The sequence below is a fragment of the Bradysia coprophila genome, unplaced genomic scaffold (assembly GCF_014529535.1).
Source record: "Bradysia coprophila strain Holo2 unplaced genomic scaffold, BU_Bcop_v1 contig_232, whole genome shotgun sequence".
Lineage (NCBI taxonomy): Eukaryota > Metazoa > Arthropoda > Insecta > Diptera > Sciaridae > Bradysia > Bradysia coprophila.
Genome location: NW_023503493.1, coordinates 21,066,418 through 21,086,567, shown reverse-complemented (window position 1 = coordinate 21,086,567; position 20,150 = coordinate 21,066,418). Strand labels below are relative to the sequence as shown.

Sequence of the window (20,150 nt, the reverse complement as noted above, 5' to 3'; positions counted from 1 at the left end):
AATTTCAATTTATCTCCCAGAAATTACCCTTATGCCAGAAAATTGAGCCCAATTCATGGGGACCTTGACTCACTGCACAGTCTAAATTAACGCTGCTGCCAATTTTTACATAATAATCGGGCGGACCCTGAATCGCAGCTTTTGCTTCTGTTTTTATGAAATAGAAATAAAAAAGTCGTGTGATGGGTTTTATATGGGTTGTGATTTAACTGAATTTTATTAGATCATTGAAATGATTCAAATTAACATAAGATTATACGTGAACGAGATTTATCCATATCCAGTTGTATAAAATCCTTTTTGCAGGCAATTATAAAAATATGAAATGAAAAGAGAATTCTACTGGTAATCCGCATCTCAACTGCAAACTAAAATAATGACGAGAAAAAACTGTAAAAATATGGAAATTATAGGACTAAAACTTTGAGAACTTTGCATATAAAAAAAAAGATTGTGAAAACTCTTCAAGTCTGTAGTTTGGTTATATTGTCACCGGAAACTTTCTTTCGAAAATGAGACGAAACAATTTTTCCTAATATGTGCATCCGAAGTTTCTTCGTTTTAATTTAATGTTTGAACTGATGAAGTCGTGGTTGCAAACGACATGTTTTAAAATTTTAATATCGGGGCCCGCAAGCTGAAAATGTTAAGCCTCATTTTAACATTCGCAATATTTTCCTCCTCTTCTCCACAACGCAAACCAAACAATTTTTTATTCAACCAAAAAGGCGAGAGTAAAATTGTTTTATAAGACCATAGAGTGAGCCTCAAGCTTCGTACATACATCACTCAACGAGCTTATTTTTATTTTTACCAAAAAAAAATATTTTATTATCCTCGACGCTATAACCGTTTCTTTATTACAACTAAAGCAACCCAAATTGACTGAAATTCTGCTTCAGTTTTATTCTCATTTCCTGTTTCCGATGCCCCATAAATGGCTGAATAACAAAAATAAAAAAAAAAAAAAACAAAAAAAAAAATGTGAGGCAAAATCTACAACACAGAAACGGGGCACAATAAAACAAAAAAACATTGCCGAATAAGTAAATAAAGAACCACAGCTGCATACAAAAATATGCTGAATGTGGATATTTCACGTTGCATGCGAAAAGCTTTTTAGCTGGTTTTTCCCACAGTGAAATCAATCAATTATTTTAAGAGAAACTTTATTTTTTTGGTTGTGTTTAAATAAGACAACAATATTTTCGTCGAAAATTTATTATTGAATTATGCAAATGTTTGACTAGGAGAAAAATAGAGGAAAAACGTTTTCGTTTTACATTTGAATTATGGCTTGCATTCTGTATTGTTTGATGGTGCAGTTGTTATGTAATCTTAAATTTAAATCGGAGCCTGCGAAAAAACTTATTGGGATTTGATAGTTAGAAATATGTGTTCCATAATTTAAACCTTCAACCCAAGCTATGACTTCTTCGTGTAAAGTGTGTAATATATATTAAACCTTCAAGAGATATTTATACAAACAATATATGTTCCGAAACAGTTAGTCATCTTTTATCGACAACAATAATAACAAAAATAAACGATGAACTCTGGTCTCGCTGATGGAAAAACCGATTTTTTCCCGGGAGCAAAATCGGCGAAAACTGTTCTATACTTATATGTATGTTTAAAAAAATGAAGTAAAAGATTTTGTTTTATCAAACACTAGGCGGTACTTGCAACGAAAGGGGAAACAATTTTATTAATTATTACGACACGATACCTCTGCCGCCGTTTCTAAAAGGTAACAACAGAGCGAAATTATGTTCGAAAAAAGGTTCAATTTGTTTGCTGTAAATTTATTATAGCGTGTCCGCATTTCATACGTTTTTTCACTGCTAAACCAATCAAAATAACCAACTGAGACTATTATTTGCAAGTAATATTGGTAAGTATCCGCTCTTCCGTATCTCTTCGATCATATAGGTTATGTATGGGATGGATATACCGTTCCTGAGTAATGCTATTTATGCGATTGATTGTGCGCTATCACACGGGAAAAGGAAATTTATACATTTTCCACATTTGTTCAATTTGGTTTTGGTTAAAACACATATAAATCAGGTCGCATGGGACACTCAAACACAACAAAGAAGTATAGAAGAGAAGAAAAAAAAAACAAAAATAAAATAAAAACATCCAAAAACCGTAAGTGTATAATATAGCTAACACGTACGGAGTATTGCAGAGAAATACTCTTATCGATCATCAGAGAACCATGAAAAATTACAAAGATTTCGTTTTATGTTGAATGAAAAATGTATCAAGTTGGAATTGTTGGCACAATGGAAAGCGGCAAGGTTACTTCTGGGTATGGAGAGAAGAGTAACCGGGGATAATGTTATGAGATTTATTGCTGAAGTAAAGGGTTGCACTGTAAGCATAGTACATACCTGGCATCGTATTTTACGTTACACACCACACACCGTTCGGTTGGATAATTCAAATATATTTAGAAACATTTTATAAATATTTAAGTATGCGTCTCACATTTGTTGTTATTACTATATTTTGTGGCACGGTTGGTAAATTCCACTTCGAAGGTTAGACTCGTGTATCAAAATTATGGAAAAGGAAAGGCAGAAATTAAAGAAAGAAAAAAATGAACGCAAAATATTTGAAAAGGCGGAGATTATATTTTATGAAAAGAAAATCAAAACAAACAGTTAGCGGAAAATAAAATTAATTTTTTATCTGCTGTGGGACACACACACCTACCTTGAGGCGAAAAATAAATTTATAAAAGTATAAGTCGCATCAATGTCGAACGTACAAACAACCTTCAAAATGACAGAGAATCTGTTATGGTGTTATCCCTTCAAAAAACAGAAAAGTAAGATAACAAGGGAAAATATGCTAATTTTGACAACTTGGTTTAACAACAACAAAAAAAAAGGAATGCTGAGAAAATGTGTACAATAAAAACATGAAAACGAGAAAAAAACAACAACAAAATAAAGTGCTCCAGCAGTAAATCAAATGAGTGAAATTCTGTATCTATATATATGCAATATACGGTAGTGCTACACAACGTACAAGCGATACTATAGAATGGCGTATACGTATCGCCATTCCATACAGTTAATACATCGTGTAAAATAGAGTTGTGTATCGGAAGCACTTAACTGGCGTCCCAAAACTATGTTCAATTTTACTGAAAAACAATTTATAAACAATTTCTACCGCCATGAATGCCATGAATAAAAAAAAATCGAATAATGGGGATCATATTGAAGGAGAGAGATACCGAGCCGCATCTAATATCTATATATACGTACATATAAAAGCTTCGTTTCCGTATTCATATGCATACACCATTTTGCCAATGGTGTACGAAAACTAGAATTTGATGTGTTCTTGATGGATTCAATATGCAAAGCATTTTCTATGCGAGAGAGATGGAAAAAAAGGATAATGGTTTGCGTTGGGATTTTTAAATCGGGTAATTTGCTTTTATTACCTTCATCCGGCAAGCGAGAGCGTGAAAGAATATGCAATGTCGAAAAAAAACGTTCAGTTCAAATGAGCTAGTATCTGCGGAACACAGTACGGCGAATGAAAAGCGTAATAATTAAACATCAGAAAGTAGTAAGTCATAATTTGCATTAATACGACCATCATCTGTTTTTTGTAGGAGGTGGTGAGATGGGAGCTTTTTTTGTTGTTCTTTCCATTATTTTTAGATGTACAACCTCGGATGAGAGTTAAAAGCTTTCTGCTAAGTAGATGACGTCTATGTTATGAGTTCTTTAGTCTCCGACCAGTGACATGTAATCAAAGTTTAATATTTAAGGCAGTTACGGAGTTCACATCGTCTCCCGAACTATTTCAAAAGATTTTCATATAACTACACGATTGCAAATCGATATTGTTCAGCAGAAGCAGACATACCTTGGAGACTTAAACGCATATCACAAATTATAATTTAGTCTCATCTACGACCACATAATGAATCTATCACTAGTAGTGATTCACTACGAACTACAACTATTATAATTAAAATACTGCTGTGATGTATACTCACCGACGACATTCAACCGGAAAGCCATGGACAACTTTGGCTCAACATTCACCTGACACTCGTATACACCTGTCGAAAGAGAATGGACAAAGTCGGAATATGATAAAATTTAAAAACTTTCCCGTGTTCCTACACGGAGTAGAAAATAGTTACCTGCGTCTCGAATTTGAGCGAACTTTATCTGTAGAGTCCAGTTGTCTGAATTCTCTGGCCGGATGACCTGCATTTGTAAAAGAACCAATTGATCATAGTTTTACTTACATTTTCTTTGGGCTAAAAATTATGGGAAGGGAACAGTGGCTATCGCAAAACAGGTTAACTAGGTAAAAAGAACATCGTTATAGGAGAATTGTAGTCATTAGCATAATTATTACCGTAATTTTATATGGATGAATAACCCAAATAAATACCGCAAAGCCACAAAACCAGCAATTTTTCATAGCTTTCAGTTATTTGCGAAACCAGTGTTTGGTGAAATTCTTTTGTTCTCAGAATTCAACAAATTTTTAATTAACAAATATCTATACTCCACCTACAAGCATCAATAAACATCTCACTAAATTATACCACAGAATTTTGTATTTATATTTGAGCAAATTGTACAAGTTTGCCGGTTACATTAAATTAGCCTCAACAAAGTGTAAATTAGAAAATACTTCCACGAAATTGTAAACAATTTAAAAAATTTATTCCTATGAGGAGTTCTTTTTTGCGAGAAAAAATTCTGTATTCAGTTTATTCAAAAGAAATTTACCTTTAAACTCTTTTCGACATTCAATTTTCGTTTCAGCTTCAACTTAAAAACCCCATTGTTTTATACATCGCTGATCAATAAAGTTTTCTGTGTTGTTGAAATGAAACTTTTCCCCGTTGAATGCAAACTTTTTTTTTTGTTGAACCGTGGAAGTTGGCTCAACTCTAAATATACGTATCCTATCTGTGTGAGCCATTTTATATCCTTTCTTTTATTATTTTTGAAGTTTTCACACAAATGGTGCATACAGAGCAGAAATTGTTTTTTTTTACGTGAAACAACGAACAGTTAAATAAAATTGTTGATTTACGATTTAGCTCGTCTCACAAACTCTATTGTTTTAGAATTGGATTGAAATTCAACTGAAACGATTCAACTTTGAAGGGCATATTATAGGTTCGTGGCATAGAATGGAAGATATCCTTTTTACGAGATTATTTTCGCCAGACTCGTTTTTATTGCTTTTCAGTTGTATAGTAGTTGAAATGTTCAAAATTCAACCAAACTTTAAAGTTTGTTGATTGACCACAATCGATTTTCAATATATCTTTGAAATTATTATCGGAAAATTGAACATATATTCAAATGGAAGATAAAATCTAAATCAACCTATTATTATGTATGGCATGGCGACATTATCTAATTGACTCTTGTTGGTGACATCTCGAAGTCTGTAAAGTCATGTCCATGTATGGACATTGTGTACAAGAAATTGAAAATTATTAAACCAATATGAGTACGGTGATGAGGGGATACTGAGGAACATAACTTTTGTTGAAATACCAATGTGTAAATTTCAGATGTGAATTACATAGTGTTGAACTACCTAGTGCAATTACGAGCGAAATACAATGAATGATACCCTTACCATTTTAAAAATATTAATGACTCTGCGACTGTGTCTAGAACAATGCGTAAAACTTCCTTGATAAACTTTCTAAATGGTGAGGAAACACTTAAAAAATAAGAGACTTGAACTGGCGATATGTACAAATAAGGCAAATTTCTACGGGAATTTTCTGTTTTTACTTCAAATTCCTGTCTTTTCGCCTCTGTGAACTACAATCTGAGGTCGAAATCAAGTACCCAGGCACTTGTTGGGAGAGAAGTTATAGAAAATATTAAGTTATCGACTCATATGACAAAAGGAAGCTCAATGTAATACGCACTGATGAATTTTCGTAACTTTTAATATCACGTCGAAAATCTGAGATTTTAATATTTGCTAGGTGTAAATTATGCTCGCATATGTCATTATACAATACAGAACCCAATTTTTTTCTTTGTAACACATGAGTGACACGCTAAATTAATTTCCCTGAGTGTAAAAAGCAACAATCAGTGCGGTTAATAAAGACTAAGAGACAGGTAATTCTAATTAAATTCGGGTTTCTCTGAGGAATAATATACATCTCGAAATATACACAGCCTAAACAAAGGCACTCGCAACTCCTACCTCAAGGCTCACCATCACGTAACTGCAATGTGGTGTGATGGGTTTCGTTAAATTAATATTATTTTCACCACACTAAGTAATATTTCAAAATCTTGAAATAGCTTACTTCATAGAGACTACACATACAATTTATGTTATCAAACCATTTGACCTCAAAAGGGTATTGATATTCATCTTTTTGCCGGCATAGCTTTTAAGTGGGGGCAATTTTATGCCATTAAACACACACTATTCGTCGAATATAATAACCCTTCGCCTTCAACATTTCTTGAAAGAATTTCCATGTAGTTCACAGTGAATTTGTAGCATAAAGTTAGCTCATTTCGTCGTCATTGCATGATTCCACGACAAACGGAAGTGGTAAACTTTTTCCTTGGAACAATGAATGAAAGTTTACGACTTTGAGCCAACGCTCTGCTTTATAGTATCAGCTATCTTTTAGCATAACAATTCTGAAAGTTCACTTGGGGTTTCTGTAATAACTTTGGTAAATACCTTTTCTGACCCGTTTTCACTTTAAAAAATATACAAAACACATCAAGATATCATTCAACAACACAAACAACATACCTGGAATCTTTCGTCTGATGTATAGGTTAAAATGCCAGCAGTGAGAATGTGTAGATCCCTTTTTCTAATCCAGGAAACCTAACAAAAAAGGGAAAAATCAGAGAAAAATTACTTCACACATTCTGCTAAAAAAATATAGGAAAAAAACGTTTGTTACAATTGTCATTTGTGATTCGGTTCAAAAGTCTCCTATGGGCCCCATATATGATGACATCTACATATACCAAAATATTGGAAGGGTTTTTTTTGTCAACTTACACCCATAATGTCTGGTAGGATATACGTATCATGTTATCAAAAACAGGCATATCCTACAGCAGTTTTGTAAACAGTTTACATGGAAGCATATTATACGGAAAATGAGAATGAAAGACCGAATAGAAAGGACATTGTAAACTTTTGAGGCAATCCAAAATTGTATTAGATTTTCAACTTGTTTGTTAATCTATTTGGTTTACAGATAAGAAACTTCGGGGAATGGGAAAAAGGTTAAACTTTTCAATGGAAAGAAAATTTACATAATCAACACTAATTAAACTTCATTAAATGTAGGAAATTCCATTACAATTATGATTCGATTAGCTATGAGCACAGCTGAACATTTTGTTTGTAAACAAACGATTTCCGTTTTTGTTTCGAAAATAATTTAATGGATGTTGCAAGTTAATCGTTGAGAACATAATCGGCTTTCATTAAATAGAAAACTTGCTAATTCTTCGAACAGCGGGAAAAACGGTATAGTAGGTGATTACTGAAGATGAGGAAAAAATAGGCATCAAATAATTCGGTCTATGTGTAAGAGAAACTTGAACCGAATGTGGAAACGAATATTGGAAGCTTCAAGTTTTTTTTAAATGCCATATAGTTGGAAATTGTAAATCTGAAGGGAAGAGTTTTTGCTTTTCGTGCAACTATATCATATTTGCAGAAAAATTAGATACCAGAGCAATTTTTCTATTTATTTGAATCGAACATGTGTTGGATCTGCAATCTATTGATCTAGCATACGATGAGAAAAGTCAATCTAGTCAAATTGATTGTAATATTTTATGTGAAAGGAAGTTTTTGATTAAAGTTCTGTATATTTTGTATCTCTGTGGTTTGTTGAATGATCCTGGAAATCTGGAAAACCAACAGGTTATGGGCACAGGACATGCAGGAAAAGAAGAAAGGAAGAAATAATCAGTTTCGACAAAAGAATTACATTTGAAAAATGAACACGGATAAGACATGATTGCAAAGTAATGGTGGAAAATTTATGGAAACGACTCTGGCAATGGACTGGACATGAACCATGGACATGAACGGAATAGAAATTTGAATATTCGAACTTGGTCTCAGTGGTGTTGGGAAAGGCACATGCACTAGTCCAGCTGATATCAGTTTGGAAAGTGAAAATAAGAATTTCACAAAAAAACGAAGGCTATGGAAATAGTAAAACAAAAAAATTGACAACGGCTGAGGAATTGAATATAGAAATTAAATGTACGAACTTGGGATATCAGTTCGGGAAGTGCATTTGGAAGTTACATCGGAGAAAGTTGATGTGGAAGTTACATCGGAGGAACTGAATTTGGAAGTTATATTAGCAAACGGAATAGAAAGTGGTAGAAGAAATTGACCACATGAAACGCAACTACTTTACGGAATGATATGTTTTAAAGGAAAACACCATTTAAATTACACCAAATTTAAATTTGTATAAAGTAAAGTAGTTTAATTAATTGCACCGGTGGTGTTCGAAAAACCTTAAGAAACATCTGTCGTAAAAAGTTATGAAACGGAAATTGGAAATATGGAAACATAGAAACAGAAATTGGAAACTGGAAATGGAAACAATTGGCAATTGGAGGAACTGGAAATGCAAGGAAATGGAAATGCAAGAAAATGGAAATGGAAGGAAATGGAAATGGAAGCAATTAAAATGGAAATGGAAGGAAATAGAAGTAATTGGAAATGCAACAGATCAACAAAATATCGAGATGAACGTGACGGTGCGATCGATTTTGAATTATAGCAACAGTTTTGAGTTACAGAACTAAAATCGGAAAAGAGGAACTGTATGAGGAATGAAGATCAGGAATCAAGAAAGTGGATCTACAAACGAAATGTAATCGGTATTGAGAATTGACTTCGGACTCCAAGTATTTGTGCAAATTATTTACTTGAGGAGGTGCATTGCTAGATCATAACATTGAGGAGGTGTGTTGGATTTGCAATCTATTGATGTAGCATACGTTGACAATAGTTTAGTATGCCTTGATTAGGTTGCAATTAGTCAGTCTAATTGTAATATTCTATGTGAAAGGACGTTTTGATTAATGTTCTGTATATTTTGTATATCTGTGGTTTATTTAATGCTCCTGGATATCTGGAAAACCAACAACATGTACGTTTCACTAAGAATTATTAAATCGATAAATTAAACATAAATCTTTCACTTCATTTGTTTTTACATACATTTTTCTATATACCAATACCATCATATTGCACCGATTTCACCGCTTATTTCAATTGCAATTCACCACGAAAACTCTTAAGTATACTCAGTATACGCAGAGTATGCATTATATGCTTGATTATATGTGAAATAGCTTCCAGCTTTTCGAAAGATATCCAAGCATTACAAAATTTGTTATGTGAGCATTTTTCTTACTTCTGATTTTAACAATGAATTTAATTAGAAAATATTTGCTTTCAAAACACATAAAACACGCCAGACGTTCCCATATATAATCTTTTTCGAATAATAAGAAAAACACACCAACCCTTCTTCCACCAAGAACTACCAGAAGTACTTTAGCATCCTAAAGCAAAAATGATTTGCTTATACTGCCTTCGGAAAATGTATTTAAAAATTTTGAAAAATCAATTTATACGTTGGGATTGGGAGTTGGGACTCGTGACTATTAGCGAAACGGAACTGTGTATGTATACCTATATATATATAGCGTTGTATTGTATATGTGTAATAAACAAAGCAGGAAAAAACGAAGAAAACAACAGAAAATGGGAGCACAATAATAATAAAATAAAGAAAAATGTTTTCGAAAGACTTAATTTAATATCTTTCATGGGATTTTTGTGGGATAAGTTAAGGTATGCACGAGTATACTGGAGTAAATAATGTATGTGAATGTGAATGCGTAAATTTAATATTTCCCCGCGACTTTGAATGTCTTGATATTTATTACACTTAATTGTTCAACGGTAATTATTTGTTTTACATATATTCACGTTTGAAATGCCTCGAATGTAGGCTCATTAATCAGATGTGAATAATAGACAATGAAATCGAACGAGTCTTAAATTAAATAGGGAGCAATTCGATCGATCGAGATTATTGTTTAAAATAGTTTTTCTTCCAACGACCAAAGAAGCTGCAAGCATAATTAGCCAAAATTTGGAAGGTATTTTGACAACATTTTGAAGGTGTTCTCATAATATCAAAATATCTGTTAACTCTAATAAGGTAAAGGATTAATCGATTCGTTTCAATCAGTTGAGTTGATATACTTACATTAAATAAAGTAGACGAATTGTATGATATGCTTGCCGTATCTGAAAGGTTCATTTTCGTCACATGACTTAATACGAAAATAGATTTGTCTCGTTTTACTAAATGTTGTTGAGTGACGTGTTAAAGACACAGATTAAAAGATAATCTCACAGAGACAAAATTTAATCTGCCAAAAACGATAGATAAGTTTCACCTCAACAATTAGCATTGCCGTCTAGACAATAAGGGACTAAGCCAGGACTCCAAGCAATGTAATGATTTGTTTACTCCCACAGAAATAGATTATCTACTGTTTTGTTGATAAAATCACGTAGACCGTCTGTCGAATTGCCACATCGAAACACCTCCTCAAATCCTAAATCCAAAATCACTCGCAACAACGTTTAATATTCAAACTAAATTAAGTGGCAGTAGACACAACACCAGATGCTGAATTGATCATAACTGTTTTGTGCATAATGAATGCATGATGATGGGCATTAAACCAATTGTCTCGTTACACATATTGGATTAAATGTTTGAATAATTGATGTCACAAACCGAAACCAGGAAATTTGTCGTATAAACAGGCAGTTCACACGCATATCGATTTCCCACTTCATCGACAATACATAATATGATGAGGAGTGATCTTAATTAACCACACTATAACACATCATTGTAAGAGCTTTACGATTTGAATTAATACGATTTCACACTGTTTTTCTTCTGTCTACATTCTTTAAATCTTTACAAAGCCGCAAGATTAGCTACAAGCACGAGTTCTGTTTTAATATTCAGTCTAATTAATGTTGAACATTTATTTTGCTCAGGATAAACATTTTCTCTACATGAAACGTGTTGAAAAAAAAGAATAGAAAAAAAGATTTACATCAAGACACAAGGCGCCAGTAATTTTTTAACCAGTAGCCGTGTAGAATATTGCTCGGCAACGGTGCGAAGATGTTGCAATAGTACAAATAACAGGTGGTGTTGTAAGAAATTTTAAAATGAAACAAAGCGTTAAGCCCTCGGCTTTTACAAGGAAAATACTGACTTGCGGATTTCTTTTATGAAAGTCGTTCCTTTCTTTAAATAAACTCTTAAATGTGATAGAATAGCAATGAACCAGATAAACACTTTTTGATTTAATTTCTAGCAGAAAAATACTTAGAGCTAAGCTAAGCTGGAAAAGACCGTTTAAACATAATGCAAAGAAAACGTACCGATTTATCACCTAATTGTTCCACTCTACAATGTAAGAACGCTGTTTGACCAACTCTCGCTGTAACGTTACGTGGCACATCAAAGTCGAAGTATGGATGCAGCGACATGTTATGATAATTTTTTTGGTCGTCTGCGCCTTCAGCGAGTTTCATTTCTGAAAAAAAAAAAAAAATCATGAAACTCAAGATATAATGCTGCCAGTAGAATTTTCGATATTTTTATCGCTGCGCCTTAGCAAATTTCACCTTCACAATCACTCTATATTCCAAATTTACATCGTAACACTCAGAATTTCCCACATTTAAAGACTTTCCTCATGTGTACTGTAATAGTCCGTTAGACTCAATAGACTCAATGTTTTTACACGAATTATCACGTAAAAAAATCAATACTTTCCGAAAAAAAATTAGCAATGAAAGTACAAACCAGGTATGGTCTGTCCATTCAAACCGGAGGAAAAAGCGATTTCATATAACAAAACTCACCTTTCAACAATTTTCATTGAAAGGTGAGTTTGTTTATATGAAATCGCTATTTCCTCCGCAACATACAAATTTTGACATTAGACCTATTTCCTATTTGTATTTTGCAAGGCCTAGGAATAGTGACATTTTTCCTGTATTTTTACCTCCAAGCAGATTCAATTTTGAAATTTCGAAATGGTTGAAAATGTTTTGGTTTGTGTACTCCTTTTGTGTACAAAGAAAGGTTTTTTGCATACGATATCACAGCTTCTTTCGAAATATTTTGTGTGTGTACAAAAGACGTACAAAATATTTTTTCTGTGTATAACACTGATTTTTTGTGTACAAAATATAATGAACCACATTTTACTACTTAATGGAATGATACAGTGAACGACAGCTTCGCTTTCGCCCCTTCGGCTTACATTTTTCTGTCACTTTCGGCCCTTGGGCTTACATTTTTCAACTTTCGTCCCTAGTAGGCATCATATCAAACTTAATACGTAACTCTTTCGGCCTCCTCAATCAATACGTAAATAACTATTATTTTTAACATAAAATTGACACCATTTGGAATAATTTCTCCCATGGAACCATGTCAAAAATATTTCATTTTATACTTTTTAATAAATTTTCAAAAATCAAAATTTCATAGAGCGAAAAGAAGTGTTAGGCAACGTAGGCTCCCTAGACCTAACCAGGCCGATCCCAGCTTGGCAACATCGCCATTTGAGTTACTGGTCGATCCATCTACGATAATCAACCATAAAATCGCTTTTTACATTCAATATGAGCGAAACGGCTTTTTTGGACAACTCGCACTTGACTATATAATATGGGTAATTCCAGCTAATTTGTGACTGTTCGAAATATTTTCACCAATTGAAATGCGATTTCGGCACACTTTTTTTTCCTTGAAAGCTGTTGACCAGACGCGTCGTTTAAGCCCCATATTAGGTTGGTGGCCAAAAATCTCGGGGAGATACCACCATAAAAATGTATGCTTGTTTTCAGCAAATTTTTGAAAATTCTAGTTCATTTCACGAAACCTGAACCGATTTCACTAAACTTTTTTTTTGTTGAAAGCTATTGACAAGACGCGTAGTTTGACACCAATATGAGGTCATTGTAAAATGTGGTCTCGGGGAGATATGACCAAAAAGTGTTTGTTTGTATTCGACATTCCGAGATATTCTCAATAAATCTCAAATGATTTTTGTAAATTTGCTTTCCTGTAGATGTGAACGCTATAATTCCACAATTGCTCCAAATGACACGAAATTAATTTTTTTGAAGTTTTTTGGTTCATTCTGCTTTGAAGTAAGGTAAAATCACTTCAACCCAAGCGTTGCCGAAATTACATTTTTTCAAATAAAAACTGAAAATCGGTGTCATTCGAAAGCTACAGCATATGACTTCACGAGAAAAATAACTTTGAGTCAATCAGGTTAGTAGGGTGACTAAAGTAGGTGAAAACAGCTTTCCAGCGGTGATAAAGTCATCCTCGAATTTTAACTCGTCGAGGCTATCTCGAAAAATTTTGTAACAACTTTTTTTAACCGGTTTTGAGCCAAAGCAACATTTTCTGTGGGGTAACAACCACCAATTGTGAAAAAAAAATATTTATGGCTATTTATGATCTCCGAAAAATATCACTTTTTTAGACATATCTCTCCTACATTTTGGGTTACCAACCTCATATTGAGTTTAAACTGCGCGTCTTGACCATAGCTTTCAGGGGAAAAAAATTACTTAAATTAGTTTTTATTTGGTGAAAATATTTCGAAAAGTCACAAACGTGTAACGCAACTAACCGCCGACTTTTGCGATCACACAATTCACACTTCGCAGGCTAAAAATTCCAAATCTTGTTGGTATGAAAGCCCTATGTCTCCTGAGTATTAGAAAATTTATAGACTGATTTGTTACCGCAAAACATAGCCAACACAATTAACTTTATGACTCACAGATAACGAAATTTGTAACGCAACTAACCATGGAATTACCCATATCGGTTTCTAAAAAAATTGTAACCCCAGAAAACCGAATAGAATAAAGCAACGATAAATATTCGGACTTTTCCTTATTCATAAATATATCCAAATTTTGCCTTCTACTGCCATGCCGCCTGTATCGAATAAATATCACTGATTAAGGCGCCGCGTCGTAAACCGAAAGTGAACAAGCTACATAAATACAATAGTAATTTATGGGTAGTGCTGATGGTCCACGATACTGTGGTATGTTAACAATTACGTAACAATAGAATGAAACAGGCACGAAATCGTTTGAAAAGGTAAATTACGTATTTTCATTCGACAACTTGGCACCGGAACTGTGGTATTTGAAATTGAATAATAAATTAAATCCCCAAATAATATAATTTCCTCTCACATTCTGATATTGTCAGACGCTGCAATCACAATTACTTTCTCGAACAATTTTATTGGAAATCATTGAAAAGTTTCTGTATTTTCCGTGCAATCGGATACGGCAGCACACGATACTATATTTATATGCAAATTTTGAAGCGCTATACAGAAGATAACTAATTTTAAACTCTTGGCTTGCATTTATCATTGATATAAGCGTATATTTATTAGCACAAGAACGTTATTGATTTGTAAAGCTTTCGGGTGTAATATAAAGCGACACAGTCATTTGGATTCAATTTTATCTCTCGAATAGAATTATTGCATTGAATATACAGCAATATAATCTTCTTACGGCGGTAGCTAATCTGTGGATTGAGGTGCCACAAACACATCATCCCCGCATCATTGGAGCTTTCCATACGACAGAATCAATTTTTCATCAAACTTTCTTGAACTTCAGCAAAAATTTCTATTTTCATTTCTTATTTAATCCCATTGAACATACAGTGACACACCCAGTAATGTTATGTTTTTGTTTTGAAAATGTTTTTCGAAAACACAAAGTTTTATGTTTTTCTTTACTCCAGTCAGACGACAACGACTATGTCGCCATTCTAACATTATCAAAATAACTTAACTTTCGGCCTGATTGACTTGGTCATATTTTATGAAAGCTGAATGACATGACCCGGAGGAATAACGTAATTGATATTCGAGCATTTCGTAAGTAATCTCTCTCTCTCTGTGCTGCGAATATATAGAAATCAAATAAAGTTGTTGAATCAATGTAATTACATCAAACCGACTTATATTATTTATAATGCTGGTGTTGTGATTTTACTCAAATAATTCCTGAGCTTTGAACGAGGCAAAAGAGTAGTAGGTACAAAGAAATGTGAATCGTACCAGATACTTTGCAAAGGCTATAGAGACTCTACCCTTGGATTCATAAAACGTTCGTTTTAGCCTTGGAAAGAAGTATTTATCTTGTTAAATGTCTACTCAAATAATTATTGTTAATCATCGAGTGGGTGAAGAACATGTAGCTGACACATTACGATGCCTTTGAAAATAGAATATTTTTTGTCGTTTTAATTACAGAACGTGACATATAGGTTAGTTTTATTTGCAGCGATACAACTTTACCTCCAGTTTTTTGTTTAAATTAAAACATACCTACAGATTTTAATGACATAAAAGGCATAAAAGTTAACATTAATGTCACTGCAATAAGCGATGAAAATGGTTTCTCGGTTGAGGTGATTATTATTGGCCAACTTTCCCTCGCCATCGGCTCGTATTTATTATTATTAACATAACTTTCTCGAAAGAAGTATCGTTTGTATCATTAGTACCATTGATTATGTACTGTACTAAAAATGTTTGCGCAGAATATTCAGGAAAACATTTCGGGAAGAATCTGCTGATTGATGGACATATTTGAAAATCCACTTTGACATACCGTTCAAAGTTATTTAATCACAAGGAAAATGCGGGAAAATACGGGAAAATGCTTCAATAAAATTTTCAGTATGAAGAAAGCCATTTTGATAGACATGATGGTAAATATATTTTTATTTAATTTGAAATAATTTGAAATAATCAAATATTTCAAAAGCCATTTGTGTCAGCACTCACGGGCATATCCGAATGACTTGCATAATATACATGTCTTGAACAGAATTTCGTAAATATCAACGCAATTTAAGCACTAGATGAGCTGGTAGTGAGCACCATTGGTACTTAGCATCGAGCCTTTTTTTTATTTGAAAATTATCTTATGATCAAGAAATTGTCTTTGTGGCGGTGGGCGGATTGAATCTATTTTCTTATTTCACAACTAATGTAACTATTCACAATAACATCCTCAATAACAAACTATTATATGAAGATGGTGTTCGCAAGGGCATTCGTATCTCAAATTCACCATTCGTAAATAGAGTCCTTTTTTAAAGTTAAACTATTTTCATCACAGATATATTATTTCACTTTTACAGACGCTTTTTTATAACGCTCTGGTTCATATATACGTTTCACACAATCCGTTGTCATAGAAAGTTGACTTTTAAAATAAAATTTCGGATTGGTTCGGCTAGAAAAATTTGAACCTTTGTCGACATACTTTTCCCAGAATTCAACTCTCCCGGGAATGGTCAAGGGCAAAGATTTATTAAATCTGTAATGAACCATATTATGTTGTCTTTACGTAATTACTGTTACTATTTGCACCTCACTCAAATATTCAAACATCCAATGTCGAAACACTGATTTCAGTTTGTAGTCATTACATTTTTCTATTCTGTAAAGTGGCTAGACGTATTGTTGGAAATACTTTACCCTTGTCAGAGAAAGCATTGTCTTTCCATAGACTAAATTCCTCCAACAAAGGTTCAAATTACTTTAATGTGAATGTTATGTTCTATTTTATCGTAGCGGTTTTTACTGGTAATGTTGCTGATGAATGAACTGAACAGTATAGTTTAATATTCATATAAAGCGAATGATAAAATTTAACAAATTTATGTGTAAACACAAACCAAATTTTACTGCTGCTAGACAACAATCGAGTCAAGCAAATATTTCTTCCATAATTTCGTAGAATTTATACGCCCAATACCCATTACACCTACCTACATCTTATTATCCCTTTCGAAAATCCTTTCATTCAAAATTAAATTTATTCATTTTGATTATCACAAACAATAAAACAATTTATTACTCCCATCATCGTATTGGGATATTATGGTGAAAAACTTGAAATTGTTCAAAATGTCCCCTTTCATCCTTTGTTTGGCTCTGTTTGTATAGGTATATGACAAAATTTCGATTTTTGCCAATCGCTTTCAGATTATATTTCCTGTTAAGCGGATGTTGGTTTATTATAATATTCTATCTTATTCACGCGATCCTGTGTTTTTGTTTTTATTTTCAACCATTTTTTAATTGAAAAGCGTCGGAAAAGCTTTGAGTAATTTCTCTATAGAAATTTTAGTCCCATGTTGTTCCATTGTTCGAGATAAAATGAAAATTGTACAAAGCCGAAAAAGAACTTGAAACACATTTTAATTTATTTGTTATTGAAATTTAGAGAAATCGCTTTAAGAATTAATTCGTATCGTTTTACGTTTGAGACAGGTCTATACACAATGAATTCACGTACCAGATAATTACATAAATAAAATGAGTTGCTGAAAAGGCTCAGGACAGCCATATCAGGTAAGTAGGAAAACAAATCTGCAGAACAATTTGTATCAAATTTCTTATTTAATTGTTAAGAGAAATTTAATCTGAAAATTAAATTTATGAATCTGGACTTAAGTATAAACGGTGGAAAAGAAAATTGAAGCGGTACGTTTTAGAAACGGCTATTCATCTGTTGTCGACACGGACAACGACAACACCAAATATAAGCGATGAGGTAGTGTCTCCTTTATATAGAAAAATGTACTTTATAAGAAACGAAGTAACAGATTTCCTAACAGACGTGAAAAAATATTAAATGTTAGGAAGCAGCAGATTCACAACAAATTAAAAATTATGCCGAGCCGAGATGACCAATTCGTTCTACTTAAATAATCAGTATGATATATAAAACAACAATACGACGCCTGGTGCGCTCTCCCCACGAAAGGACGTAGCGTTGCTCAGTTCAGTGACTACCCCCCGCCTCGAACAAGTGGTTGACAACTAAATTCGGGCTGTCCGAATGAACCAACGCAATTAAGATGACTGGTAACGTCCTCCCAGTAAGAACAAACCCCGGATATGGTCAAGGCAATGGCCGTTGCAGACACTGTGACGAGTTTGAAACATTAGGACACATCCTTGGCAAATGTCCGTGCGGTGAGCTGTTACGTAACAATCGTCATCACAGCATCAGGTCCCTATTAGCAACGAAACTCAGGGAGAGAGGCTGGAATGTTTTGGAGGAAGTGGCATGCATAGACATCAATGGCGTCAGCAGACGAGTCGAAATTTTCGCATACAATCCGATCTCGAATAGAGGTTTCATCATCGACCCGACAATTAGAATGGAATCAGACATCGACCAATTCAACTCCGTTGATCTCGAAAAGGTAGAAATTTATGAACCATGTATCCCGTATTTCAGCATAAACTATAACATCGCTAATATAGAAGTGATTGGGCTGTACGTCGGTGCCAGAGGCACGTTGTCGAAGTGTTTTGTGCAATTTTTAAAAGACTTTAAGATCCATTTGTCAGTGATAGAGACAATAGTATCCGTCGTTCTGAAGGTCGGAAATTTGATTTGTAATCAACATTTGTACTCTTAAACATTTCTCCTGAAATGTCCACGGATCCGAATCCATGTGCCATGAAAAAAGTTTGTCTAGAATACTGAGTCATTAGGCTACTTTGTGTAAAAGCAGTGTCAATAAAGTCTTTATATAGTGTGATAATATAGTATCGAAATATCGAAAAGCACCTCCGTCGGTCCTCATCACATTAGAGAATAACGAACTTTCGCACCGGGTTTCGCACACAAAAATGACGAGGTGTGAGTAGGTGCAAGTTTCGTAATTTCTGCCATATTGATATTAATAACGGATACAGAGGAAAATGTGTTGAGAAGTGGCTGTGCCCGGGGAGATGCGGGAAATCAGAAACAAAACTACATTTTTTATTTACATCTTTAAAAAAAAATTCTATTTAAAATCGCTTGATAAGATTTTAGTGCAGACAATTGAGTCGTACAACTTTACTATTGCATAGAAAAATAGGTCAGCATCCTCTTAAATTTTTTGTGTAACAGTAACTTATTAACCGTACGAAGAAACACCTTTGGATTTTTGGCTAAAACATGAAGAATCGATTTTTTTAACTGTGAAAATTCTATGTCTCCAGTTTCGTGGCTGATCACAATGTGAATGTGAGATACTCTCAGAGTTCTACAACAACCAAATACAAAGTATACAGTAGAAGGTTCCAAAAATAACCAAATAAAATTGTACCAAGTCATACAAATCGAAACACTCCGATCCGAAACATGTTTCGAAGACTCTGCAGAATTCTGTGAATCTTGGAGACAGTGATACCGTACATCAAATGCAATGGAAGCGAAGGGAAAATGAATTTTGCCTGGTTTATGGTCCTCATAGACAGAGGACCTCGGCATTGCACGATATTTGTTTCTAAATTTGGTCACCCATGTCAAAAATGGTCTAAAATATCAGTCGATACTTTCCAGAATCTGGAAATAATCTGCAATTCTGGAAAAATTGGTCACTTACATCAAACGCAATGGAGGCGAAACGAAATTTAATTTTGTCTGGTTTATGGCATACATAGACAGAGGACCTGGGCATTGCACGATATTTATTCCAAAACAGGGTCACCCATATCAAAAATAGCGTGAAAAATGGGTAAATAAACCGTCGTTACCGTGCAATATTGCACGGTATCGACTGATTTCAAACTAATATTTCGACTTATTTTTGATATGGGTGACCCTGTTTTGGGATAAATATCGTGCAATGCCCAGGTCCTCTGTCTATGTATGCCATAAACCAGACAAAATTAAATTTCATTTCGCCTCCATTGCGTTTGATGTAAGTGACCAATTTTTCCAGAATTGCAGATTATTTCCAGATTCTGGAAAGTATCGACTGATATTTTAGACCATTTTTGACATGGGTGACCAAATTTAGAAACAAATATCGTGCAATGCCGAGGTCCTCTGTCTATGAGGACCATAAACCAGGCAAAATTCATTTTCCCTTCGCTTCCATTGCATTTGATGTACGGTATCACTGTCTC

General features: G+C 33.8%; 1 protein-coding gene across 2 annotated transcripts in view; it reads right to left on the bottom strand.

Moving 5' to 3' along the window:
* The window catches only part of LOC119076237 (zwei Ig domain protein zig-8-like), a 34,264-nt gene that overhangs the window by 9,938 nt on the left and 4,176 nt on the right, over positions 1-20,150 (bottom strand). For both annotated transcript variants that reach the window (XM_037182898.1, XM_037182897.1), the window contains exons 3-7: positions 11,533-11,687; positions 6,808-6,885; positions 4,181-4,247; positions 4,031-4,096; positions 28-147 (exon numbers count right to left, since the gene is read on the bottom strand). In XM_037182898.1, coding sequence (XP_037038793.1) covers positions 28-147; positions 4,031-4,096; positions 4,181-4,247; positions 6,808-6,885; positions 11,533-11,687 — 486 coding nt within the window. The remainder of the gene's footprint in view (positions 1-27; positions 148-4,030; positions 4,097-4,180; positions 4,248-6,807; positions 6,886-11,532; positions 11,688-20,150) is intronic.